Source organism: Salvelinus namaycush, chromosome 18, assembly GCF_016432855.1.
Source record: "Salvelinus namaycush isolate Seneca chromosome 18, SaNama_1.0, whole genome shotgun sequence".
Taxonomy (NCBI): domain Eukaryota; kingdom Metazoa; phylum Chordata; class Actinopteri; order Salmoniformes; family Salmonidae; genus Salvelinus; species Salvelinus namaycush.
The window spans coordinates 1,129,717-1,156,271 of NC_052324.1; the positions used below are offsets into that span (position 1 = coordinate 1,129,717).

General features: G+C 43.0%; 1 protein-coding gene across 4 annotated transcripts in view; it reads right to left on the reverse strand.

Moving 5' to 3' along the window:
• Positions 1-26,555, reverse strand: part of clip1a (CAP-GLY domain containing linker protein 1a) — a 53,121-nt gene that overhangs the window by 7,247 nt on the left and 19,319 nt on the right. For 2 of the 4 annotated variants that reach the window (XM_039013045.1, XM_039013047.1), the window contains exons 4-19: positions 25,266-25,390; positions 24,866-25,082; positions 24,509-24,706; positions 24,030-24,121; positions 23,729-23,789; positions 19,044-19,952; positions 18,670-18,786; positions 18,277-18,334; positions 17,341-17,497; positions 16,892-17,057; positions 16,454-16,669; positions 10,371-13,046; positions 9,620-9,757; positions 8,926-9,032; positions 6,705-6,819; positions 6,515-6,567 (exon numbers count right to left, since the gene is read on the reverse strand). In XM_039013045.1, the coding sequence (XP_038868973.1) occupies positions 6,515-6,567; positions 6,705-6,819; positions 8,926-9,032; positions 9,620-9,757; positions 10,371-13,046; positions 16,454-16,669; positions 16,892-17,057; positions 17,341-17,497; positions 18,277-18,334; positions 18,670-18,786; positions 19,044-19,952; positions 23,729-23,789; positions 24,030-24,121; positions 24,509-24,706; positions 24,866-25,082; positions 25,266-25,390 (5,405 nt within the window). The remainder of the gene's footprint in view (positions 1-6,514; positions 6,568-6,704; positions 6,820-8,925; positions 9,033-9,619; positions 9,758-10,370; positions 13,047-16,453; positions 16,670-16,891; positions 17,058-17,340; positions 17,498-18,276; positions 18,335-18,669; positions 18,787-19,043; positions 19,953-23,728; positions 23,790-24,029; positions 24,122-24,508; positions 24,707-24,865; positions 25,083-25,265; positions 25,391-26,555) is intronic. The other 2 variants (XM_039013048.1, XM_039013046.1) reach the window with 2 other exon arrangements.

Genomic DNA, 26,555 nt, shown 5'->3' on the forward strand with positions numbered 1-26,555 from the left:
AAAGCATCAATACAGGACTAAGATTGAATCCTTCTACACCGGCTCTAACGCTTGTCAGATGTGGCAGGGCTTGCAAATTATTACGGACTACAAAAGGGAAACCCAGCCGCGAGCTGCCCAGTGACGCAAACCTATCAGACAGGCTAAATGCCTTTTATGCTCGCTTCGAGACAAACAACACTGAAGCATGCATGAGAGCGTCAGCTGTTCCGGACAACTGTGTGAACACGCTCTCCATAGCCGATGTGAGCAAGACCTTTAAACAGGTCAACATCCAACAGACATATTACCAGGACGTGTACTCCGAGCATGCGCGGACCAACTGGAAAGTGTCTTCACTGACATTTTCAACCTCTCCCAGACAGAGTCTGTAATACCTACAAGCAGACCACCATAGTCCCTGTCGGTAGCCATGAAGTGCTTTGAAAGGCTTGTCATGGCTTACATCAACACCATGATCCCGGAAACCCTAGACACACTCCAATTCGCATACCACCTGAACAGATCCACAGATGAAGCAATTGCACTCCACACTGCCCTTTCCCACCTGGACAAAAGGACCACCTATATGAAAATGCTGTTCATTGACTACAGCTCAGCGTTCAATACCATAGTGCACTCAAAGCTCATCACTAAGCTAAGGACTAAACACCTCTCTCTGCAACTGGATCCTGGACTTCCTGACAGGCCGCCCCCAGGTGGTAAGTGTAGGCAACAATACATTTGCCACGCTGATCCTCAAGACTGGGGCCCCTCAGGGGTGCATGCTTAGTCCCCTCCTGTACTCGCTGTTCACCCACGACTGCGTTTCCAAGGACGACTCCAACACCCTCATTAAGTTTACTGACAAAACAACAGTGGTAGGCCTGATCATCGACAACGATGAGACAGTCAATAGGAGGTCAGAGACCTGGAAGTGGGGTGCCAGGACAACAACAACCTCTCCCTCAACGTAATCAAGACAAAGAAGATGATCGTGGATTACAGGAAAAGGATGGCCGAACACACCCCCATTAACATCAACGGGGCTGTAGTGGAGCGGGTCGAGAGCTTCAAGTTCCTTGGTATCCACATCAACAAACTATCATGGTCCAAACACTCCAAGAAAGTCGTGAAGAGGGCACGACAACGCCTTTTCCCCCTCAGGAGACTGAAAAGATTTGTCATGGGTCACCAGATCTTCAAAAGGTTCTACAGCTGCACCACCGAGAGCATGCTGACCGGTTGCATCCACTTGAATGGCAACTGCTCGGCAAACCGACTGTAAGGCGCTGCAGCCAGTACATCACCGAGGCCAAGCTTCCTGCCATGCAGGACCTATATACTAGGTGTGTCAGAGGAAGGCCCAAAACATTGTCTAAGACTCAAGTCATAGACTGTTCCCTCTGCTAACGCACTGCAAGTGGTAGCGGAGCGCTTGCCGTGCGGGAAGTGCAGTCAAAAAGGCTCCTTAACAGCTTCCACCTCCAAGCCACAAGACTGCTGAACAATTAATCAAAATGGCCACCCGGACTATTTACATTTGTTTTTAACACTGCTGCTACTCACTGTTTATTATCTATGCAGTCATTTTACCCCTACCTACATGTACAAATGACCTCGACAAACCTGTACCCCCGTACATTGACTCAGTACCGGTACCCCCTGTATGTAGCCTCATTATTGTTACTTTTTATTTCATTTTTTATTTAATTTCGTAAATATTTTCTTAACTCTATTTCTTGAACTGCATCGTTGGTTAATCCTCTTAGGGATCCCTTAAGCTCGAATCCCGCTCGAATCCTGTTACCGGGATAGATTTGACAACATCCGGTGAAATTGCAGCACACCAAATTCAACCTACAGAAATATGAATATTTAACATTCATATAAATACAAGTGTAATACATCAAAATAAAGCTTAACTTCTTGTTAATCCAGCCGCTGTGTCAGATTTCAAAAAGGCTTTACTGCGAAAGCACACCATGCGATTATCTGAGGACAGCGCCCCGCATACAAAAACATGAAAACCATTTTGCAACCAGGCAGGTGCGACACTAAAGTCAGAAATAGCAATATAATAAATGCCTTACCTTTAAAGATTTTCATCTTTTTGCAATCCCAAATGTCTCACAATCCCAAATGTGACACAATGAATGGTCATTTTGTTTGATAAATTCCTTCTTTATATCCCCAAAATGTCCATTTATTTGGCGCGTTTGATTCAGAAATACACCGGTTCCAACTCGCCCAACATGACTACAAAGTATCTAATAAGTTACCTGTAAACTTGGTCCAAACATTTCAAACAACGTTTCTAATCCAACCTCAGGTACCGTAAAAAGTAAATAAATCACTAAAATTTCAGACGGAATAAACTGTTTCCAAAACCGGAGAAAAATAACAAAAGACTGTCTGAGTGACACATGGAAAGAATAGGACTACTTCTTCATTTCTCAAAGAAAAACATCGAACAATTTCTAGAGACTGTTGACATCTAGTGGAAGCCATAGGAACTGCAATCTGGGCCCTAAAAATCAGGTTTCCCATAGAAAAGCATTGGAAAACACAATGACCTCAAAAATAAAAATTCCCTGGATGGATTGTGTTTCACCTGCCAAATCAGTTCTGTTATACTCACAGACATTATTTTAACAGTTTTAGAAACTTCAGAGTGTTTTCTATCAAATACTACCATGCATATCCTAGCTTCTGGGCCTGAGTAACAGGCAGTTTACTTTGGGCACGCTTTCATCCGAACGTGAAAATACTGCCCCCTAGCCCAAAGAGGTTTTAAGGGCTTGTAAGAAACATTTCCACTGTAAGGTTGTATTGTTGCTGTTGTATTCGGCGCATGTGACAAATCAAATTTGAAGTGGTTTGGAGTCTACCGTTTAGCTTGAAAAAATATATAAATACAGTTCCCTTAGAAAGTATTCATACCCCTTGACTTACTCCACATTTTGTTGTTACAGCCTGAACTCAAAATGTATTATTTTCTCACCCATCTACACACAATTCCCCATAATGACAGTGATTCTTTTAAAATAAATTTTAGCAAATTTATTGAAAAAGAAATACAAAATCTCATTGACATAAGTATTCACACCCATTGACTAGGATACTAAAAAATGTGCTCAGGTGCATATCATTTCCTTTGATCATCATCGAGATGTCACTACAACTTGATTAGTCTACTTGCGGCCAATTCAATTGTTTAGACATGATTTAGAAAGAAACACACCTGTCATTATAAAGGTCCCACAGTTGACAGTGCATGTCAGAGCAGAAACTATACCATGAAGTCCGAGGAACTATCCGTAGATCTCAGAGAGATTTGTGATGAGGCATACAGTGCATTCGGAATGCATTCAGACCCCTCTACTTTTCCCACATTTTGTTACGTTAGTCTTATTCAAAATTGATTAAATTGTAAAAAGCTACGCCACCCCCTTGAATTCTGCCAAAAGGCACCTAAACGGCTCTCAGACCATGAGAAACAAGATTCTCTGGTCTGATGAAACCAAGATCGAACTTTTTGGCCTGAATGCCAAGCTTCACGTCTGGAGGAAACCTGGTACCATCCCTATGGTGAAGCGCGGTGGTGGCAGCATCATGCTGTGGGGATGTTTTTCAGCGGCAGGGACTGAGATACTAGTCAGGATCGAGGGGAAAATGAACGCTCCCCATCAAACCTGACAGAGCTTGAGAGTATCTGCAGAGAAGAATGGAAGAAACTCCCCAAATACAGGTGTGCCAAGCTTGTAGCGTCCTACCCAATTAGACTTGAGGCTGTAATCGCTGACAAAGATGCTTGAAGAAAGTACTGAGTAAAATGTCTGAATACTTATGTAAATGTGACATTTATTTTAATAAATTAGCTAACATTTTTTAAATCCTGTTTTTGTTGCGTTATATATAGATTGATGAGGGGAAAAAACAAAATCATCAATTTTAGAATAAGGCTTTAACGTACCAAAATGTGGAAAAAGTCAAGGGGTCTGAATAATTTCCGAATGCACTGTATATCTGGGTAAGGGTATAAAACAACTTCTAGAGTGTTGAAAGTTTCCAAGAGCACAGTCGTTTCCATCATTGGGAAATTGGAATAATATGGAACTACCCAGACTTTGCCTAGAGCTGGTTGTCTGACCAAACTTAACAACCGGGCAAGAATGACCTTGGTCAGGGAGGTGACCAAGAACTCAATGACCACCAGAACTACAGAGATCCTTAGCTGAGATGGGAGAACCTGCCAGAAGGACAACAGTCTGCAGCACTTCACCAATCTGGGCTTTATGGGAGAGTGGCCAGACAGAAGCCACTCCTGAGAGAATGGCACACGACAGAGCGCCTGGAGTTTGCAAAAAGGCACGTGAAAGATAGTCTGATGAGACAAAACGAACTCTTTGGCCTGAAAGGAAATCGGTATGTCTGGAGAAAACCAGGCACAATTCATCACCCGTCAAACACCATCCCTACCGTGAAGCATGGTGGTAGCAGTATCATGCTATGTGGATACTTTTCAGTGGCATGGACTGGGAGACCGGTAAGGATAGAGGGAACAATGAATGGAGACAAATACAGGCAAATCGTTGATGAGAACCTGCTTCAGCGTGAAAACGACCATAGACTGGGGGCAAAGATTTACATTCCAACAGGACAATGACCCCACGCATACAGCCAAAGCAATGCTGGAATGGCTTCAGAACAAGAATGTGAAAGTCGTTGAGTGGCCTAGCCAAAGCTCAGACATGAATCCCATTGAAAATACGTGGAAATACTTGAATATTGCTCCTTACTGCCTCTCCCCATCTTATTTAACAGAGCTTGAGAAAATCCCCAAATCCATATGCGCAAAGATAATACAGACATACCCAAGACGATGCAAAGCTGTAATCGCCACCAAAGTTGCTTCTACAAAGTATTGACTTAGAGGTGTGAATACTTATGTCAATTATATACTTCATTTTCAATACACTTGTGAAAAAAAAAAAAAAAAATGTAATCCATTTTGAATTCAGGCTCAAACAACAAAATGTGGAATAAGTCAAGGGGTATAAATAATTTGAAGGCACTGTAAATATACTGTGATGACAAAAAGCAAGTGAATTAGAGGGATTACTCATTGAACAGCAACCTCTCTATGGTAACAGAGTCAAAACATGTTAGAATCACCTTTGGGAGAGATTACAGCTGTGAGTCTTTCTGGGAAAGTCTATAATAGCTTTCCACACCTGGATTGTGCAATATTTGCCCATTATTCTTCTCAAAATTCTTCAAGATTTGTCAAATTGGTTGTTGATCTTTGCTAGACAACCATTTTCAGATCTTGCCATAGATTTTCACGCAGATTTAAGTTAAAACTAACTTGGCCACGCAGGAACATTCACTGTCTTCTTGGTCAGCAACTCCAGTGTATATTTGGTCTTGGTTTTAAGTTATTGTCCTGCTGAAAGGTGAATTAATCTCCCAGTGTCTGGTGGAAAGCAGACAACCAGGTTTTCCCTCTAAGATATCTGTGCTTCGCTCCATTCCGTGTCTTTTTTTATCCTGAACATTCAGTCCTTAGCAATTACATGCAGCCATCACTATGCTTGAAAATAGAGAGAGTGGTACTCAGTAATGTGTTGTATTAGATTTGCCTCGAACATAAAACGTATTCAGCACAAAAAGTTAATGGCTTTGACACATTTTTTGTAGTATTACTTTAGCACCTTTTTATTGTGTACAGGCTTCCTTTTTTTCACTCTGTCATGTATGTTCACAATGTTGTTGAGCCATCCTCAGTTACCACCCATCACACCCATTAAAAACTCTAACGGTTTTAAAGTCCCCAATGGCCTCATGGTGAAATCCCCGAGCGGTTTCCTTCCTCTCCGGCAACTGAGTTAGGAAGGACGCCTGTATCTTTGTAGTGATTGGGTGTATTGAATCACCATCCAAAGTGTAATTAATAACTTAAACATGCTCAAAGGGATATTCAATATATGCTTTAAAAATTTGTTTTACCCATATGTGCCCTTCTTTGCGAGGCATTCGAATACCTCCCTGGTCTATGTGGTTGAATCTTTTGTTTGAAATTCACTGCTCGACCTTACAGATAATTGTATGTGTGGGGTACAGCGACGAAGTAGACGTTCCAAAATCATGTAAACACTATTATTGCACACAAGAGAGTCCATGCAACTTTAAGCAATTTTTTTGTCCTTAACATATTTAGGCACGCCATAACAAAGGGGTTGAATACTTATTGACCCAAGACATTTCAGCTTCTCATTTTTAATTAATGTGTAAAAAAAGGCAAAAGAGGATATTAGCAGACAGAGTATGTAGACAGAGCACAAACATTACATGCCACATTGATGAATGGAAAAGTGATGCAAACATCCATGCTTAATTGCAGAACTGTTGGGAGTGTCTATTTTCGACTAGAAACGGCAAACAATTTTCGGACACTTGATTTGGATGGAAATGAAAACAGCATTATAGACACGGCTAGCTAAATACACCATGTTTCTACACAGTTTCTCACCTCTGCTTCATTTCTTGCAACTGTTTATTGAGCTTGGACCGCTGAGCTTCCAGCTAAGAAAAAAGAACATACATTATAGGATGAATTGCTTGGTTGGAAAGTTGTAGTAATTCAATGTAAATGTTACATTCTTAAAATCTAGAGGCAGTTTGAGGGAGGAGGTAACACATCAGTAGTCCAGTGGTGGTACCTTCTGCTGGCCACTGGTCTCCTTCTTGCTGCTGCCAAGCTCCTTGGTCAGCTTGTTGTTCTCCTCCTGTAAGGCCACCAGGGACTTCACAGAGGCAGCTTGCTTCAGCTCATCACTAAACACACACATTATTATAATTCAGTAAAAATTCTTATCTCAGATATTTGGGTCTTGAGGTTGGGTATGAAGACAATGTCTGACACTTCAATGTCTGAATATTTAAAGTCTGAAGACTGTTGAGAGCAATGAGCTACCCAGTGTGTGCATGTGTGTAATGTATTTTCACCCAGAATAAGAATGTCAGAGCGAGGACAATTAAAAGCATGGAGTAAAGAAAGCAAGTTTGCATTTCTTTTAAGTAAATCTATTAAGAAAAATAAATAAATCAAGACAGGTTCAATAATTATCCTAGCGATTTACTGCATTTAACTGCTCCCTGCATCAAGGGTTAATTACCGCGATAGTACCCCCTCTGCCCCAACCCCGTTGTCGGATGTTGGCACTGAGCCAGGACCTGCCAGATAGATACACAGCTGACTATCAAGGCCCATCTGACAAACATTGAGAACATATTCAACAGGGATATTCCATTGATGACAAATGGAAGGTAGGGCTAGTAAGAAAATTATCTGGGCTGCTGTGATGGTCTTCACACATACAGTGCATTCCGAAAGTATTCAGACCTTCACTTTCTCCACATTTTGTTAAGTTACAGCCTTATCCTAAATGTATGTATGTATGTATGTATGTATGTATGCATGTATATATTTTTTTGTTGCCCTGATCAAATCTACACACAATACCCCATAATGACTAAGCGAAAACAGGTTTTGTGAAATACCTTATTTACATAAGTATTCAGACCCTTTGCGATAAGACTCAAAATTGAGCTCAGTTGCATTCTGTTTCCATTGATAATCCTTGAGATGTTTCTACAACTTGATTGGAGTCCACTTGTGGTAAATTCATAAATTCATTTGAACAGGGCAGCACGGCTGGCCCTTAAATGTACAGGGAGAGCTAATATTAACAATATGAATGTAAATCTCTCATGGCTCAAAGTGGAGGAGATATTGACTTCATCATTACTTGTTTTTGTTAGAAGTGTTAACATGCTGAAAGCAACGAGGTGTCTGTTTAAACTACTAGCACACAGCTTGGACACCCATGCATACCCCACAAGACATGCCACCAAGGGTCTCTTCACAATCCCCAAGTCAAGAACAGACTATGGGAGGCGCATTGTACTACATAGAGCCATGGCTACATGGGGGAATGATGCATGCAGTAGAATCAGATAAGACACACACACACATAAGACACACACGTGCACATTGTATTGTAAATATGTGGTGGTGGAGTGGTGGCCTGAGTGAACACATTGAATGTGTTGGGTAAGGTGTTATGACAGTTACATACATACAGTTTAAAATACTACATGACATATGTTGCTGGATCCCAGGAAGTGTAGCTGCTGCATGGGGATCCATAATAAACACAAAAATGTAACCCGTTGGCCTGAATGCAAAGCGTTATGTCTGGAGAAAACCAGGCACAGCTCATCACCCATCTAACACCATCCCTACCATAACGCATGGTGGTGGCAGCATCATGCAATGGGGATGCTTTTCAGCAATGGGGACTGGTAAGGATAGAGGGAACAATGAATGGTCCAAACACACGCGCACAGTCGTGAAGAAGGCACGACAGGAGGTTGAAAAAGTTTGTCATGGGACAAAGTTTGTCATTCAGAACAAGAATGTGAAAGCCTTTGAGTGGCCCAGCCAAAGCCCAGACTTGAATCACACTGGCAATCTGTGGAAAGACTTGAAGATTGCTGTTCTCCGCCGCTCCCCATCTAATTTAAGAGCTTGAGAAAATCGGCAAGGAAGAAAATCCACAAATCCAGATGTGCATAGCTGATACAGACATACCCAAGACAATCCAAAGCTGTAATCGCCACCAACAGTGCTTCTACAAATGATTGACTCAGGGATGTGAATACCTATGTAAATGCGATATTTCTTTATTTCATTTTCAATAAAATAGCAAAAATTTCAAAACATGTTTTCACTGTCATTATGAGGTATTGTGTGTAAATCAATTTAATAATTTTTATTCAGGCTGTAACACACCAAAATGTGTAATGTGGAAAATCAAGGGGTATGAATACTTTCTGAAGACACTGTAGGCAAACACACACACACCACAGTATACTCACATCTCCTGGCACAGGCCGCTGATTTTCTGGTTCTCTGAGCTGAGCTGCTCTTTAGAAAGGTTGAGCTCCTCTTTGTATTTGGAATTCTGTTGCTTCAAGGAATCCAGCTGTGCAATAACAAAAAAACATAGATCACTTCTAATGTACTGTATATAATACAGATTGTTTGAATCCTGTGAAAGTTGAAGTTGAGCGCATTTTTCTCACTATAGCTTTCAGTCCCTAGTGAACTTTACTTGTGCCGGTATGAGTATTGAGAGTACATAAAGGACTGATGCAATTTCTTATTTTATGTTGGGCAATGAAATGAACAAAAAAAAGAAAATTTCAAATTGTATTTATCAAATAAAAAAATATGGGGCTGAAAAATCATGTTTAACGTGGAATTGGCTATGTGATCTTGGAGTGTGAGCATGCCAGCATCTGTGGCTAAAATTCTGTTTACATGTATCACTGTATTATACTGTGAATACTAACTTATAAAAGTGGTTTGCAACCATTACACCCCGAAAGCAAACTTCTGTTAAGTTTACAAGGAGCCCCTTCCACAGTCCTTAGTGAGAGCCCTATATGACAGTGACAAAGCCATCATTCCTCACCCATACAATTTCAACAATCTCCATACCTTATTGAAAATCCATGCTGCTCAACCACTATAGTATACCCCATCGGAGGCATTACATACTCCATATACCTGATTGGTCATTTCCTGCTTGGCACTCCTGAACTCCTCCAGCAGAGACTGGGCCTCAATCTTCTCCTGCTGCAGAAGGCCCTTCTCTTGTGTCAGCAACTCCACGACCTCAGCAGTCTTCCCTGAGGACTCCGCTGCCTAGGTAGTGAGGAAGAGGGGAGCATGTCAACCAGACATATATAATGAAATACCTGTAACTTACTTGGATAGGGGTTGGTTGAGGTGAACCCCTATGTGCTGAGATATCATCATTCGATGGAGCCTTATTTTACACAGCCCAAATCAACTCTAACCAGAGGATCACTAAAGGATCACTCAATTTTCTCATATTATGCAGAATTAATTTGCATGCTTTGCATGTCAGTCATCCAAATCATTCCAAACCGGATTTTGAAGCTCTAGTGGGTTAGAATGATTTTTTCTCCTATGCAATTAGTGTAATCCTCAGGAATCATTGGAATGCCCACATCTACTACTACTACTTACTATTTTCAAACCAAATTCTAAGGGAGCGGATGTAACCATCTACCCCAACCAAGGAACTTCTCAAATCACGTTCTAAGCCCAAAGGAATTTACATTTCATAAATAAACTTTTCGCAATGGACTAGAAGCAAGAGAGCAGTTAGTAAAGGAGATTAAACAAAAATTAAGGTAAATAGAAGACCGGAGTAGCATGCAGTGAGGTTGAAACATGACCACAGCCAGCTCAACGTGAGGGTTAGTTACGGGGTTTGTTAGTAATGGAGTACCTCAAGCTGCTTGGAAAGAGCATTTTTTTGTTGAGCCTCAAGCTGGGTGACCTGCTGGGTGGCTTTGTCCCTCTCCTTGAGCAAGGCATCCTTCTGGACCTTCAGGTCTTCCAGGTTGGTGGCCATTTCTTCTCTGACCTTGGTAGACACAGATGCCTCCTCCACAGAGGCTTTGTGCAGTCCCTCCATCACTGCCTTCTCAGCACGTAGGGCCTGGGCATCTGCTTCAAGCTGTGTCTGGGTAACTTGCAGCTTCTCTACCTCCCCCATGATCGTTGAGTATTCCCCATCCCTACTCTCTTGGCTGCTGTGGAGGGAGGAAAGGTCTTGCTCCAGGTGGGATTGTATAGCTAGGAGGTCTACCTTCTCCTTAGCCAGGGAGGAGACCTCGTTGACAAGCTTCTTCAGTCTGGCAGACAGGCATACTTGGTCTCCAGCCAAGTCACCCTTTTCTTGGTCCCTCTCCTTCAGCTGTGCCTTTAAGTTCTCAACCTCCCCAGCCAAGGCTTTTCTCTCCACTCCAATATGCTTAAGGTTGGCAGACAACTCATCCATGGCCTTCTCTCTGGTGACAGATTGTTGAGTGAGGTCCTGCACTTTGACTTGCATCTGGGCATTCTCCTCAAGCAGACCCTGTCTCTCACCTAACAATCCAGTGTGGGTTGTCTTAAGTTGCCCTAAATCACTACGCAAACTATTTCTCTCAGAGGCCATTGTGTCTCTTTCAACACAAACAGAGGCAACCTCTGCCTTCAGGTTGGATTCAGACTGCAGGAGAGTAATATTTTCCTGTGTCAGAGTGAACAGCTGTGTCCGTAAGTCCTCTCTCTCTCTGGAGAGGTCATCCTTTGCAGAGGACAGTTTACTTCGGTCACTTGCTTCAGTCTGCTGCTGCGATTCAAGAAGCATTTTTGCCTTTTCAAACAGAATCACTTTCACTTTGAACTCCTGGACCTGCAGAAGCAGATCCTCTTTGTCCTTCTGCAGGCTCTTGTTAAGCTCAGTCTGCTGGGAAAGCAGGAGATCCCTCTTTTTTGTTAGGGTATCGTTCTGCTGAATGAGTTCCAAACGCAGCTGCTCAGAGTTGCCTTTTAGTTCATGATGCTCCTCTGCAAGTTCAGTTTTGCTTTTTTCAAGGGCCTCCCTCTCTGAGCAAAGCTTCTGTAACTGTGCCTGTAGATCAACCATTTCTTTTTTCAAGGAAGCTCCCTCAGTCTCCACCTTTTCTATCTTCTGTTTTAATTCCTCCAGCAAGGACGTGAGGTTGGAGTTGGCTTGCTTCAGGTCATCATTGGCCGTAGAGGATCTGTCCAGCTGGTCCTTCATACTGCGGATCTCAACTGCTAGCTTGTCACGCTCTTTTGTTAGAGTACACTTTTCAGAGATCTCCTTTGTGTGCTTTTCTTCCAGCTCTTCCTTTTCATGTACCAAACGGTCACTCTCCATGTTCTGCTTTTCCAGTGTTAATTCCATAGCCATCTTCTCTTTGCGTATGGAGTGTAGGGCCTTCTCAGTCTCTGCATTCTGGAGACAAAGTGCTTCCTTCTCCTCACCAAAAGATGACAACAGCTCTTTGACTTTCTCCTTAGAGGTTGCCACTTCCTCTGTAGAAAGTCTGAACTTCTCCTTTAACTCTTCTCTCTCCTTGATAAGTTCATCTTTCTCAGAACACACCTTTCGCTGGGTAGCAAGCAGGTCCTCTTTCTCCTGCAGGAGGTGAAGCCTCTCAGAGTCGGTAACCTCACTGCTGGTCTTGGACTGGTCCAGCATTTTGGCCAGGCTCATTTTTGAAGCATGTAGCTCGACTTTGTCACGGACAGACTTCTCAAGATCCTTCTTAGTGATATTCAGCTGATTTTGAAGCTCTGCATTCAAGGCTTGGAGGGCCTCTTTGTCAAAAATGGCAGCATTAATTTGAGTAAACATCTCCACTTTATCTTTGCCCAAGGTCTCTGTCTGTGCCTGCAGCTGAGTGTTTTTCAGATAGAAGTCTTCTTTTTCCAAGCTTAAAGACTGACACCTTGCCTGCAACTCCACATTCTTTGCATCAAGGGATTTCTTAGCATTTCTGGCTGCATCCCTCTCCAACAAAAGGCTATCCTTCTCAGAGGTCAGCTTCTCCCTGCTTTGCTTGAGCTCCTCCTGGAGCTCGTTCCTCTCCTCACAGGTCTTCTCATAGACCTCTGCAAGCAGCTTCCTCTTAGTTTCCTGCTGCAGGATCTCCTGTTGGTACTTCAAAAGGACCTCATGCTTCTCTGCATTTGTCTTTTGAAGCTCCTCAATTTGGGACTGACGCTCCGCTTCAGATTGACTGAGGGATTTGTTATTGGCCTGTGCCTCCTCAACAGCAACTCTAAGCTTTTCCACCTCTCTGGATAGTGAGGCATTCTCTCCATCTAGCTTCCGGTTGGTGGTCCAAAGTTCCTCCTGCTCTTTTGTGAGCTTGTCCCTCAGTGTCAGAAGTTCTTCAGTCTTACCTGAGAGCTCCTGGTGACTAGCCTCCGAGGCTGAGAGCTTGGCCTCGAGTTCAGAGAGTTGATTTTTGAGACTTCCTTTCTGAGCTTTGAAATCTGAGCTTTCCTTAGACATGTGCGCCAGCACTGAGATTTGCTTCTCCAGGTCTGTGGACAATCGCTCAATATGCTGCCCGGACGAGTCGAGCTCATCAGAAAGAAACTGAGGGAAAAAAGTTGAAAGAAAAAAATGGGCATATAAAAAGGGAAAACAAAATAAGTCAAGCATTTTATTACAAAAGTTATAAAATGCAATTGGAAAAGTTAAGCTGGTGCAAGCATAAAAGACAGTTGGGAGAAAAAGAAACTTAAAGCTGACACCATGAAAACTTGAGAAAACATTGAAAACAGAGGTATACCAATGGAGTGCTTATGATTGCATGTGTATGTAGGTGTGTGTGTGTGTGCCTTCTAAGTGGGCTCTAATGATTCAGGTTTTCAATCAGTGTGCACCAGGTGAGGAGGAGTGTGTGTGTAATTGAGTACTTTCCATTGAGAATATATATATATATATATATATTTTTTTTTTTACAAGTAGATAACCCTGTTTTAATTGTCTTATAATGTTTGTGCCACGAAATTCTGCCCTTTTGCATCCCTTTGATATTAAGTAGAAATTGTGCACCAATATTGCATTTTAAAATCCGTTACGTGACCAGAACTCGTTTATTATGGTCAAACTAGTGCAAAAGCAGGTGAGCTGGTTCTACACTTTTTGGCAATTTTCTGTTGTTTTGTGGTGTAAAACAGTGTGTCGAGCATAACACGTCAACCCTGTTACCCATAGATAGACAGGCAATTAAAAAAAATATATATACAGTGTAAGTCAGAAGTTTACATACACTTAGGTTGGAGTCATTAAAACTTCTTTTTCAACCACTCCACAAATTTCTTGTTAACAAACTATAGTTTTGGCAAGTCGGTTAGGACATCTACTTTGTGCATGACAAGTAATTTACTCAACTATTGTTTACAAACAGATTATTTCACTGTATCACAATTCCAGTGAGTCAGAAGTTTACATACACTAAGTTGACTGTGCCTTTAAACAGCTTGGAAAATTCCAGAAAATTATGTCACGGCTTTAAAAGCTTCTCATAGGCTAATTGACATAATTTGAGTCAACTGGAGGTGTACCTGTGGATGTATTTCAAGGCCTACGTTCAAACTCAGTGCCTCTTTGCTTGACATCATGGGAAAATCAAAAGAAATCAGTCAAGACCTCAGAAAAAACAAATTGTAGACCTCCACAAGTCTGGTTCATCCTTGGAAGCAATTTCACAATGCCTGGAGGTACCACGTTCATCTGTACAAACAATAGTAAGCAAGTATAAACACCATGGGACCACGCAGCCGTCATACTACTCAGGAAGGAGACGTGTTCTGTCTCCTAGAGATGAACGTACTTGGGTGCGAAACATGCTAATCAATCCCAGAACAACAGCAAAGGACCTTGTGAAGATGCTGGAGGAAACAGGTACAAAAGTATCTATATCCACAGTAAAACGAGTCCTATATTGACAGAACCTGAAAGGCCGCTCAGCAAGGAAGAAGCCACTACTCCAAAACCAGCATAAAAAAGCTAGACTACGGTTTGCAACTGCACATGGGGACAAAGATCGTACTTTTTGGAGAAATGTCCTCTGGTCTGATGAAACAAAAATAGAACTGTTTGGCCATAATGACCATCCTTATGTTTGGAGGAAAAATGGGGAGGCTTGCAATCCGAAGAACACCATCCCAACCGTGAAGCACGGGGGTGGCAGCATCATGTTGTGGGGGTGCTTTGCTGCAGGAGGGACTGGTGCACTTCACAAAATAGATGGCATCTTGAGGAAAGAAAATTGTGGATATATTGAAGCAAGACATCAGTCAGGAAGTTAAAGCTTGGTCACAAATGGGTCTTCCAAATGGACAATGACCCCAAGCATACTTCCAAAGTTGTGGCAAAATGGCTTAAGGACAACAAAGTCAAGGTATTAGAGTTGCCATCACAAAGCCCTGACCTCAATCCCATAGAAAATTTGTGGGCAGAACTGAAGAAGCATGTGCGAGCAAGGAGGCCTACAAACCTGACTCAGTTACACCAGCTCTGTCAGGAGGAATGGGTCAAAATTCACCCAACTTATTGTGGGAAGCTTGTGGAAGGCTACCCGAAACGTTTGACCCAAGTTAAACAATTTAAAGGCAATGCTACCAAATACTAATTGAGTGTATGTAAACTTCTGACCCACTGGGAATGTGATGAAAGAAATAAAAGCTAAAATAAACCATTCTCTCTACTATTATTCTGACATTTCACATTCTTAAAATAAAGTGGTGATCCTAACTGACCTAAAACAGGGACATGACATTTAGGATTAAAATGTCAGGAATTGGGAAAACTGAGTTTAAATGTATTTGGCTAAGGTATATGTAAACTTCCGACTTCAACTGTACATCGTGAAGCTTGTATTCAATTGCCCCTCCTTGTTGCACACAAGAAGATCCCATTCCCCCTGTCACAAGGGGTTTATGGCTGATTTAAGATTAAATTGTCAACCCCGTTACGGTCAACTCTGTTACTTTACTTGGCACTTAAAAATACACTTATTATAGTAAATGGGAAAACATGTTTTTTTTATTGAGTTGAAGATGTGTTCTTCATGACAGAATGTTAAAATTAGGTGAAATAAAAAGCTTTTTTTTAACAAATTACGCTACCAAAAAGGGATTGAAATTGTGGAACAACCCATAAATGGTGAGCACAGACTGAAGCCCTACACTTTACATACCGGCTACTCATCGTGAAACGACACTAATTAAACCACTAACAATTATGTGGTTACTACATCCAGTTAATCAAGATTATTGAAGCATGAATTAAAATGTCAACATCAGTTTTTTTATATCTAAGGTGTGCCTCTGCTTTCAAAGTAGCCCCTAAAACCACACCACAACATAGCCACACAGTCAATGCTGAAATGAAGATGGTGCATATATGACAACAAATATGATATATTACATGGTGCAATGGGCTTGAATAAACAGCTATTATCAAAAAGCAATAATATGAGCAGATAAAACACTAACATGAATCTTGGGCTTAGTGTTTTTTTTATGATTCAATTTGTTTTAATGAATTCAAAGAATGAGGTCACTGTGCTATGCCATAATTGTTCTAACAGTCAACCTTTCATGAAAGTAATACGGACTTCAGCTACTTCTTACCTTCCTTCCTACAGTATGATTACTACCCAGACATTAGAAGTGAGGTGGTCTAATTACCATCAAGTGAATATCAAACCTAACCATAGACCACTTCAGGAAACACTTTATTTGACTTGGAAACAACATAGTCAAATGGTAATGACATAATAATAACCAAGTCATTTCTGTACTGTAAAATAAGGTGCTACTGACATCTCTTACAGAAAGTGGATAGGACTACACTGGAAAAATTCTCACTTAATACTTCAGTCAACCTAAAGAAACCTAACGCGAAGCAGCACGATTTTTTTGTACAAAAAGGCAGCTCCTCCTGAGAACATTAAACATGGTGGTCCTGATAATTATATGGTGGGTGCTCACCTGAGCCTTCTCTTTGTAAGGCTGCAGCTCAGTCACCAGCCTCTCCAGCTCCTGGGCCTTCTCCCTGGAGACACTCAGCTCCTGCTTGGTCTTGTCAGCCTGACCCTGCAGCTCCTGGAGCTGCTTGGCATGGTGCTCTGAGGCCTCAGACAGGGCCTTCTGCTGGGAGGTTTGAAGATCCTTGGCCTGGGCCTCACCCTGCTGCAAACTCTTCTCCTACACACAACATAAAATGAAGGAGACAGTAACTAACAGCAATCATTTGCTGTTTGGTAGGGGGACAGTGGTAGATTATTTCAGTGTTTGGGTTAGAGACAGTAAAACGTCTATTCCTGAAAAATGTAGGCCGTTTTACAACAAACCTCTTCTCTTTACATCTAATCATCTACTTTATCCCAATCATCAACATCTCAAAGCCATCTCTGGATTTTCAATCACCAGTTGTGTGATTTTCCCCTGCAGGTTGCTTAGCTGGCCCTGATGCTCGTCTCTGGCCCCCTTCAGCTCCTGCTCCTTCTGGGCAACTTCCTGCTGTTGTTGCTCCTCAGAACATGCAGCCCGCTCCTTCTCCTCTGCGAGTTGGGTCTGTAACTCTTCCAGCCTCCTGGTAAAGGGGAAGGAGGGGGAGATCAATCTCTGACCAAATGAGACCGGTGGCATTCAAACAAACTGTGGCTTCATTGTAGAGGACAGATTCAAACCGTTTTAGACTGAAACTGAAACTGATAAACCAGGGCGATGGACAGGTTTTGTGCATTGTTGTCATACTCTCATTAAAATATTGGCACTGGAGGAAACCGGATTGTGGACTTCTCAGATGAGAGTAAGCCATTTAACTACTTTAATATGTTTGAGAACACCTTTGTTTGTGACATTTCATTGTGTACCTTTCTTTCTGAGTGATGTCTTCATTCATTTTGGTAAGCTGTGCTGAACTGTCGCCTGATGACTTCATCATGTCTGAGATGTCACTTTGGAGCTTGGCCTTTTCGTTTGCGAGCTGATCAAGCCTCTCCTCTCCAGCCTTTAGCTTCCTCTCCAGCCCTGAGTGAGAGGAAAACATAATTCAGTCATGGGTAACAAGCCTCAATCCACATACACAAGCACACATACTGTACACAGCCAATTTGTTACACAATATAAACATAATGACTAACTCAGACTCTATAGTGATTATTTTTGTAAAACATTGGTGATATTTTGTGGTGTTGGTCAGGGATAACTTTCTCAAAACAGGTTGTGGTTGCCCTTTTGATTCAGACATTGATTCAGTAATCACAACCTGGTTTATCTAGCAGAAACTCAAGACTACAAAAACAAGCAGGTTTGGAAACCCCTGGTGTAGGTTGCAAAGTTACATTACTGAATGTACGTAGGGAGAATGGTCATATTGAGCTGTGTGTACTGAAGGGTAGTGCTGGCCAGTGTTCTAACCTGCAAGTTGGCTTCTAAGAGCCTCTGAGTGGGGTGTGCACTGCTCTTTTTTTTTGCTAAGCTTCTGAAGCAACTCTGACAGAATGAGGGAATTTAGACTGACACTATCAGCTTGCATCATTCAAGTTCTTAGCACTAAGCAAGACACAATTACATGCACTAATCTACTGTCTACTGCTTGGCCATGTGGACCAATATAATGAATTATTTGCAGAAAACCACATCGTTGCTCGTCATTAGATTAGCTTGAAGTCAACATTTTCTTTCTAGGAAAATATGTCTTGCAGATAAAAACCCACGTAACCCAAGTAATAAGAAAACAAAGACTAACGTTGTTACAGGTCAAACATCCTGTAACGTTGATACATGAAAAAAGTAAATATATTTACCTTGAATAGTTTGTGTTGACTTAGCCTGATTGTCTGTGCTTTCTGACAGTTTTTGTTTCTGAGGAAATAAAACTTTATTGAATACATTTGTGCATGCTTAAGTCAAGAGTTTTCCATGACAAACCTCAAAATGATTGACAACTAATAATAATGTTCTACACAAGTTATTTAACCAACATTTGTATTTAAGGATTATATCTTTGATGGTATCGTAAGTGTGTAATAGAAGGTAGATACTTTTTATCATTCCCATGAAAACAAAAAGCAAGAATTTCAATGCTATGCTCTTCCTTACCTGAGCTTACCTTGAGCTCTACAGTCCCATCAGTCATGCAAGGCCACCCATTCCCAACCCCTGGCGCCACAACACCAGTCATAAATCCTAGTACTCACCAGGTTGCCCAGCTCTTGCTCCAAGGAGACCTTGTCCTGCAGCACAGAGGTCAGGCTCTGCTGCAAGGAGAGGAGCTCCTGCTGCTTACCCTCCAGCTCAGAGTTCAACTCACTGACCTACAGCCACAGTCCAGGGGGCGACACCATGGACATGGAGAACATTTTGAAGGGGGAAAAAATGATGAGTGACAAAATGAAGGAAAAGCTAATAATGAATAAAATGAAACAAAAGTAAATTGCTTTGAAGGTAGGGATAAATTATTACAACATCAAATACCACAGGTGTGTCTCACGCTTATTTTTCTGGAAAACTCACAAAATAGAAACTGAATATGGTCATGGACAATGGTAGTATGGCGTGGGTATGGACCTACCCTGTTGCCCTGTGAGCGAGCTTGGCTCTGGGCCTCCTCCAGCTGGGTCCTCAGGTTCTGGAGAGCTTGGTTACCTTGGCCTGCCTGGGACTGCAGGGCCTCCATAGCTGCCACCTGCTCCTGGACCTCCTTGGCACTGTCCTGGGTCTGCTGGACAAGCTTAGCTTCATGCTCCTCCAGCTCATTTACCTTCAGCTCAGCAGTGTGCAGTTTGCCCAGCACATCCTCCATCTCCACCAGGTGCTGCTCCTCAGCACTCTCCACACTGGACCGCAGGCTCTCCTCCAGGCACTCCTTCTCCTCCGACACGACCAGCAGCTGTTTGTTGAGCTCCCCTGTCTCCCGTGCCCGGGCTGCAGCCTCTGCCTCACACCTGGCTCCCGCCTCCTCCAGTGCCTGCTTGTGCTCCACCTTCAGCCTCTCCAGGGCACTCCTGGTCTCCACCAGCTCTGTCGTCTTGGAACCGGCCCCTTTACTGAAGGACACCTTCAGCTCCTCCATGGCCTGCTGGTGTGAGGCGATGGCAGATTCCAGCTTGGAGCGCCACAGCTCTATGACGTCTGCTTTCTCCTTCTCGTTCTGGCTGAGGCGCAGCTTCAACTGCTCGTTGTCTGTGGAGATCTTGGTGGAAGAGACTTGGAACTGAGACACTGCCTCACTGTGGGCCTTCTCCTCCGCTGCCAGCGTCTCCTTCAGCCCAGCCAGCTCAACCTGTTGCTGGTCTGCTTGAGAGGCCAGCTGAGCCCTCAGAGAGCTCACCTCTTCCAGGAGAGGGGGGGTGGTGGAGTCGGAGCCCTCCGTGCTTTGCTGGACCTCCAGACGCAGCCGCAGGTCAGCCACCTCCCTGGTCCTCAGCACCAAGTCCCTCTCCAGTTCCATGATGCGGGACTTCTCTGACACCGTGGCCACCTATGGGATGGCACAACTCTGGCTCAAACAAAACCATGTTCTTCAACCTATGGAAACATTGTGATTGTGTGTGTACTGGCAGGACAAGAGGGTAGCTGTTGAAGCCCCTTGTCATCAGACAGGTTTACATGGGTCAATATTTTTCTAAGAAAGTCCTTTACACACGTCCTTCATAGTTGCAGTAGTAGCGCAATGAAAGTAACAGTGCAGACCCACATTAGCATAAAATGCCTACAGTTGAAGTACTACACCGCCCTCTAGTGGATATAAGCTGGAACCATATCAGTCATCACACATAATTATTGTGTATTGAACTACTGTCCCCAAATGCTGCAGCTTCTACTGGTTTTCCTCCTTACGTTTATATCAGGGGTCAATTTAGGCCAGAGAAACTTGATAGTTAAGACTCTCTCCCCCAACTAATGACGTCAAATGATTAATTAAGAACCAGGGGAAAAACTAAACCAGCAGAGACTATGGCCCTTGAGGATGGCAGTTTAATACTCCATCATTGGCTGTGAAACCCCTGACAGACGCATAAAAGCATTGTTAAGGGGTGGGAGCAGGAAATAGACTCGCAAGAGGTGGGGGATCCCAGATGGACAGGACAATTGGGGCTGGTAGGATTGGGGGGGACAAAGGCCAACTGGGAGCAACGAATGGTTGGGTGTAGGGGTGCTGTCTGGCTACCATGTTGCACCACAAAAGCTGTGGATACAGTGGGCAGAAGAAAACATGGAGAAAGAGGCAAGTGAATAACCCCACGATGGAGAACCCTAATGATCCTATATGTAGTGGGGCCCTGACATGGCCAAAGTGTAAGTCTAGGTTTTACCCAGAAAACGGCAAATCTAAAAAGAACAGGATTGTATTCTAAATACAATTAATAGCAATTAATATTCTTAATTGCTACTTGCTAGCAAGTAAAAAGATGAGTCAACTACACCATTCAATGTTTGCTTAGAGACATTCAAATGCAGTTAAATACCAACTCCCCATCCACAAGCCTCTATGGCAGAAATGGGCAGAAAAACAGTATATGGAAGCCAGTGCAACAGGCATTTGGAGATCCTCTGTAACCCATTGTACACCCTCCCAAGAGTTGCAACATTACCCCTGGTACCATCCACACTCCACCCCTCTTTCCAAACGCACCACTGTGCAGAGCAAGATCCATTACCCTAGTGTCTTCTAACTCTCTCTGGAGTTTCTCAGCTTTGGTCTTTTCAAAGAGCAGGCTCTGTTCAAGCTCCTTAATGTGGGCATGCTCCAGTTTGGTCTGCGTCTGTTAGTAAAGAAGGGGAGAGGAAGAGAACAAAACCAGTGCCACCATCACATGCCAGCCCAACGCAGACAGAGGAAGAGGGAGGGAGGGGAAGGAAAAGGGTACCCCATGCAGATCCCATGCCTAGCACAGGTGAGCATTGGGGATGTAGCTGGAGGTGGTGATAAGAGGATATGATAGAAGCAGCAGGGGAGATGTGCTATGCTTATAGATGTGCAGTTGTGATTAGAGGAATCCATGCAGAATGACCTTGTGAACAACCAAAGGGAAAGACTAGGAAGGAATGCATAGAAGTATGTGTGAACTACTGAGTGAGTGAGCCAGCAAATGAGTGCAAATCGAAATGGACGTGACTGCACATAAAAAGAGAAAGCACTGTTGGCATGTTTTTGCCCCCCCCCCCCCCCATCTCCTGCTTTACTCTATGATTTTGAGGTCCTTTCTGCACATTCATGTGAACAGGAAAGGGAGATGAAACTTAACTATTTACATGAAATGGCAATACCGTGGCAGGTTGTAACAGCAACACTGCGCTCGCTCTCTTTTGTGATCACGCCCATTTGTTTAGTGAGTATAAGATCACTGATCAACTGATAAAACAATATCAGAAACCATGTACATTCATTAAACTACTTAGAACAGAAATCAGTAAAAAATTATATATAATAACTGTAGAATGGGGGCAAAACGTATTTAAAAAAATATACTAGTTCAACCCCAGGACCGATTCATTAAGTTTAACATTAAAATGCACCTAATTGAATTGCTACCAAGTGTAGAACATTTACTTCTGGTTTCAACAGATGGCAATAGGAAGGTTGGAGCTCAAGACCGTGACTAGGCTGTGAGATGGTGGAGGGGAGCATCTCCAGTGGTTCCATGCTTAGCACTGGGCCAACATGAACAAGAGGAGAAGAAAAAGAAGCAGTAACGTCACTGACTGAAGCAGTTACAGGACAACATTAGTACACTGTCAATTGCTTGAAATCAACAGAAAACATTTGCTGTGTTGATTTGGTTTGTTGTTTTTTTTAAAGCTGCATGCATGTGAAAAATATTTTTTTTTGCAGTAAGTAGTACAGAGACCGTTAGTATGCAATCAAAGGAAGATAAAAAAGGGGTATTACTTCTAACCCTGTAGCACTCATTTTTAAAGATAACATTTGATGTGGGACGCCATCAGGGTAATTGGGATGGTCCCCTGATTGGAGTTGCACTGTGGGATAGATAATGACACAAATCCTTTGATCAGACGTGTACATATTAAACAGCCCCGGGTCCACTTGCTTCCCAGTCTCTGCTCCGTAAACAAAGATATGGTTAGCCAAGGGAGAGGCAGAAAAAGTAAGTTGTTTTCCAAGAAATAGCCCACATTTCCATCAAATAGCACTAGAGTGATGGTGAAAAACAGTGTGCAAACCTTACAGTCTGATGTGCCACTGACATTTCTTAGCAAGAGGGTAGCAGGAAAGAAATAAACACCAACTAATTCCTAAAATGATCCTAGGCTCCTGTGTTTATTTCAAGCAAACAGTGTTCCAAAAACACGTTGGGAACATTCAAGCTGTGTTAATATCCACATGCTACATAATCATGAAAAGAGGAAGACCTCCAGGTTTGTGAAGATCGGTCTAAGCAAGGCACTGCGCATATTTGGAAGAATGACAATACACGGATAATAGTTTAGTTATTTGTAGATCAGCGAGTCTGCACAGTGCCGTGCTCAGGCAGATCCTCTACAAAAGCATGACTTCATGGACACTAAAAGAACATCAGAGCCAGGCTCAGTCAGGTCTGATTCTGACAACTCTGCTCCATGGAGGACCTTACTGTCACACGAGAGAGAATGAGATTTCAGTCTTGTGTCTCATTTTACTGGGCATATGAGATGGCATCGATCATGCCATGCAACAAACCTAATAGGACTGTGGGCACTGGGCAGGACAGATCTCTGGTGTAGACAGACTGCAGAGAATATTCATGCTCAGTACTTGGCATACTAGATTAAGGACATGTCACTGACAAGGACACCAATCACTCACTTGCCAACTTAAAATCACAAGCCGGTGGCCAACCTGTTGATGAAATGTATACAGAGTAGCCAAATAGGGACCTTCAATAAGATTTATTCATTCATTATGTTAGAATCTAATGTATACCCTACCACTTTAATCTCAGGGATCGGGAGCAGGGATGTTGCGGAGTGACTTTTAATTCCAGAGATGGACTCTAGTCTGCACTCTCATCAGAACAGGATGCTTTTACATCAAAATGTCTCAGTTTGACAAGACAAGGAGTTTCAACGGCAGTCCTGATGAGTTGCAGTGTTGGTGGATTTCTGATTCACCTCAGCATGAAATGGATTAATTCCAGTCACTTAGGGGGCGATTTTAACTTGAGATAGGGACATGTAAATCAAAGATGCTCCATAGCATTAGAAAGGAAAACTGTATACATATTTTTGAGTTTGTGTAGAAGTGTGTGTGTTTACCTCCAGGTCTCCTTTGGTAATGCAAGCTTCCTCCACACGGAACTGGAGGTCTTCCACTTTCCTATCACACAGAGCACACTTCAGATTATAGTTCAGGAACATTTAACATAAGAGGTCTGAAAAGGAATCATGGATCAAGGGTTTGAAACAGGGTTTCAATCTGACCTACATAATTCATGTCTTTTCCCCCTGTGATACTATACTGATAACCTTATAACACACCATCAGAACATAGTTATACCCATAGTTAGACCCCATACCCCCTGGACTCCCTTCACCCCACACCCCTCTGAAGCCTCACCTCTTCTCCTCCTCCAGCTGATTGAGCAGCTCAACCTTCTCCTTGTCAGCAGCCTCCACCAGGGTGCGTAATTGGTCCATCTTGGCCTCCATCTTCACAACACATGAATATGCATTCATTAAAACAGATCATGAATATAAGTTGAGAGACACTCATGAAAAAACAACATTATGGAAGGCCGCTATGCATCCGGCAGTTGGCTGTAAAAACAAGTGTTTTCTCATTGACAGCAGATGGCAGTGCAGAGGTTTTTGTGACATGAGTATGTGAGGTACAGCATTAAGGTGTTTTCATGGGTCCTCCTCACATTAGGTTTGTCATGGTCATGTATGACATAACACACTTTTGCAGATGAGAGTACAAGTTCCAAAACTGGAACGTCCTGAGACTTATCTGTGGGGAAATGTGTGTGTAAATAATCCTGAGGGCGAATGTTCGTGTGTGTGTAAACCATGAGGAGGAACTCGGTGTGTATTGACCTGCTCCTGGTCCTCTCTCAGCAGGGTCAGTTCCTGCTCCACCTCGCCCACATGGGTGGTTGCCTTGGCCACCTCTGCCCTCTCCATGTCACGCTCTGCCATCAGCTGCTCGATGTGCTGCTGCTTCTCCTTCAGCACCTCCTGAACTGCTGTGGTGCCAGAGATCTTTCTCGAGTACCGTGATGACGTTTCTGTCAGCTGTGGTGGGGGGGTAGGTAGAAGAGTGTTTAGACTGGTTAATGGGGGGGGGGAGTTCTACTCAGGACAGCAAAAGACAAGACCAATTAAAGAACAGACATCTTGTTGCTCTGCAGTTGTGTATGTGGATGCACTTATGAGTGTGTGTGCGCGCCTCACCAGGCCTGTGCGGCTGGGCTTGGCGCTGACGGAGGAGGCCACAGAGCTCATGGAGCTGATGGATGAGGCACTGGGGCTGCGTTTCAGGCTCGAGGGAGTGGCCACCAACTTCCGCACCGTGGTCTTTGCCTTGGCCGGCGTGGTGGAGGGGAAGCCAATGCGCGTGACCTTGTGGACTGGGGCAAACAGGCCATACTTGGGTTGGCATTGAAAGTATCTGAGGAAATACAAATGAAGGGGATAAGAAAAAAACAGATGTCATTGCGCCCCCCCCAAAAAAAGTCTTATATACAAATAACACCCATAAGACTTGGCGGTACTTAACTCTCTTTTAAACAAACTGGTTGCCAGAGTGGCATGTTTCTCAAGCCTGTGTGATAATCCTCTCTGGTCTGATTACCTGGTTCCTGCCACTGCCCCATCGTTCTTTCCCAGGGGCTCATCCAGTTCCACACCACACCACTCTCCCTTGGCAAAGTCTGTTTCACCAAGAAAGCGAACCACACCAGCTTTTGTGCCACCAACCTGCAGAGAATGTGCAAAGAAAGAGTTCAGAAAAGCCTAATAAAAAAAATATATATTTATTTTAGAGCGCTTTCATTACTGAAAGAATCTCAAAGCACCTAGAGGGTAACTAGCTTGGCATGAGATAAAACCACCAAGGCAACAGTACATAACAATAAGAATCATCATCATTATAATCAATACATACAACCTGTCAAACTTTCAACATCACAGGGCTGATAAATGCATCGTCAGCGTTTCCTTTTACAATGCTCTAAAGCAGTGATCACTTTCTAAGTCAAAATGCAAGCTGACATCTACCGCTCAGATTTGTTTTAAACAAGGCTAAAAAAAACGTAAGCCTATGCAACATTAACCTATTAAAAACAGTTCTGTAACAAGGAGGTTTGTGCAGTAGGCTATGGGCCCAATACATTATCACTGCATATTGGATATGCTTGAATTACCCTGTTGTTCTTCTCAGACCATTTAGAAAATATTTGGTAATAGATCATTTGTTGTATTACTTGTGAGGCACAGCTAAGTGAGCATAATAATTAGCGTTATTATTTTTGGGGGACTGAGGGGAGGGGGTCTGAGGGGAGGGAAGGAGCAGCGGTGAGGCTGCCTCTCAACCGACTCACCGTCCCGCCGCTCTCTCTCCATTTGCTGAGAAAGGGGGACAGTCTTCCAGCTGATGGTGAAACAAGTCACACTGCATTATTTCTGCCTCATGCACAAATTCATATGGTTACTCCTATGACCAGAGACAGTTAAATATTCATCAATATTAAAAAAGACAAGCCACTAATAATAACCCAAGCTTATCGGAACACTTTGCTATACTAATTCATTGCAGCTGCAATGATGATTGTAGCGTGAGTGGAAGTAGGAAGAACGCACATTTTATGGCTTATAAAATCTTTGAACAAAGTGTTGGCAGTGTTGAATAACAATTTAAACATGACTTACTCATTAAAAACAGCAGCTCTTTGCTGTACTCGTTGAGTCTCTCTCTTGTCATGGGTTTAGAAGTTTTGAAATGTCAGTGTCAACTTTGCTGTGATTGAGGCTTCTTTTTACAGTCTATGGCTTGAGGGAATTGTGCAAACACGGTGATCTGAGCTACCTGATTGGCCAGTGGTAGGCCTATAGGTGCACTTGATTTGCTCTCTGGCCCTGCCGG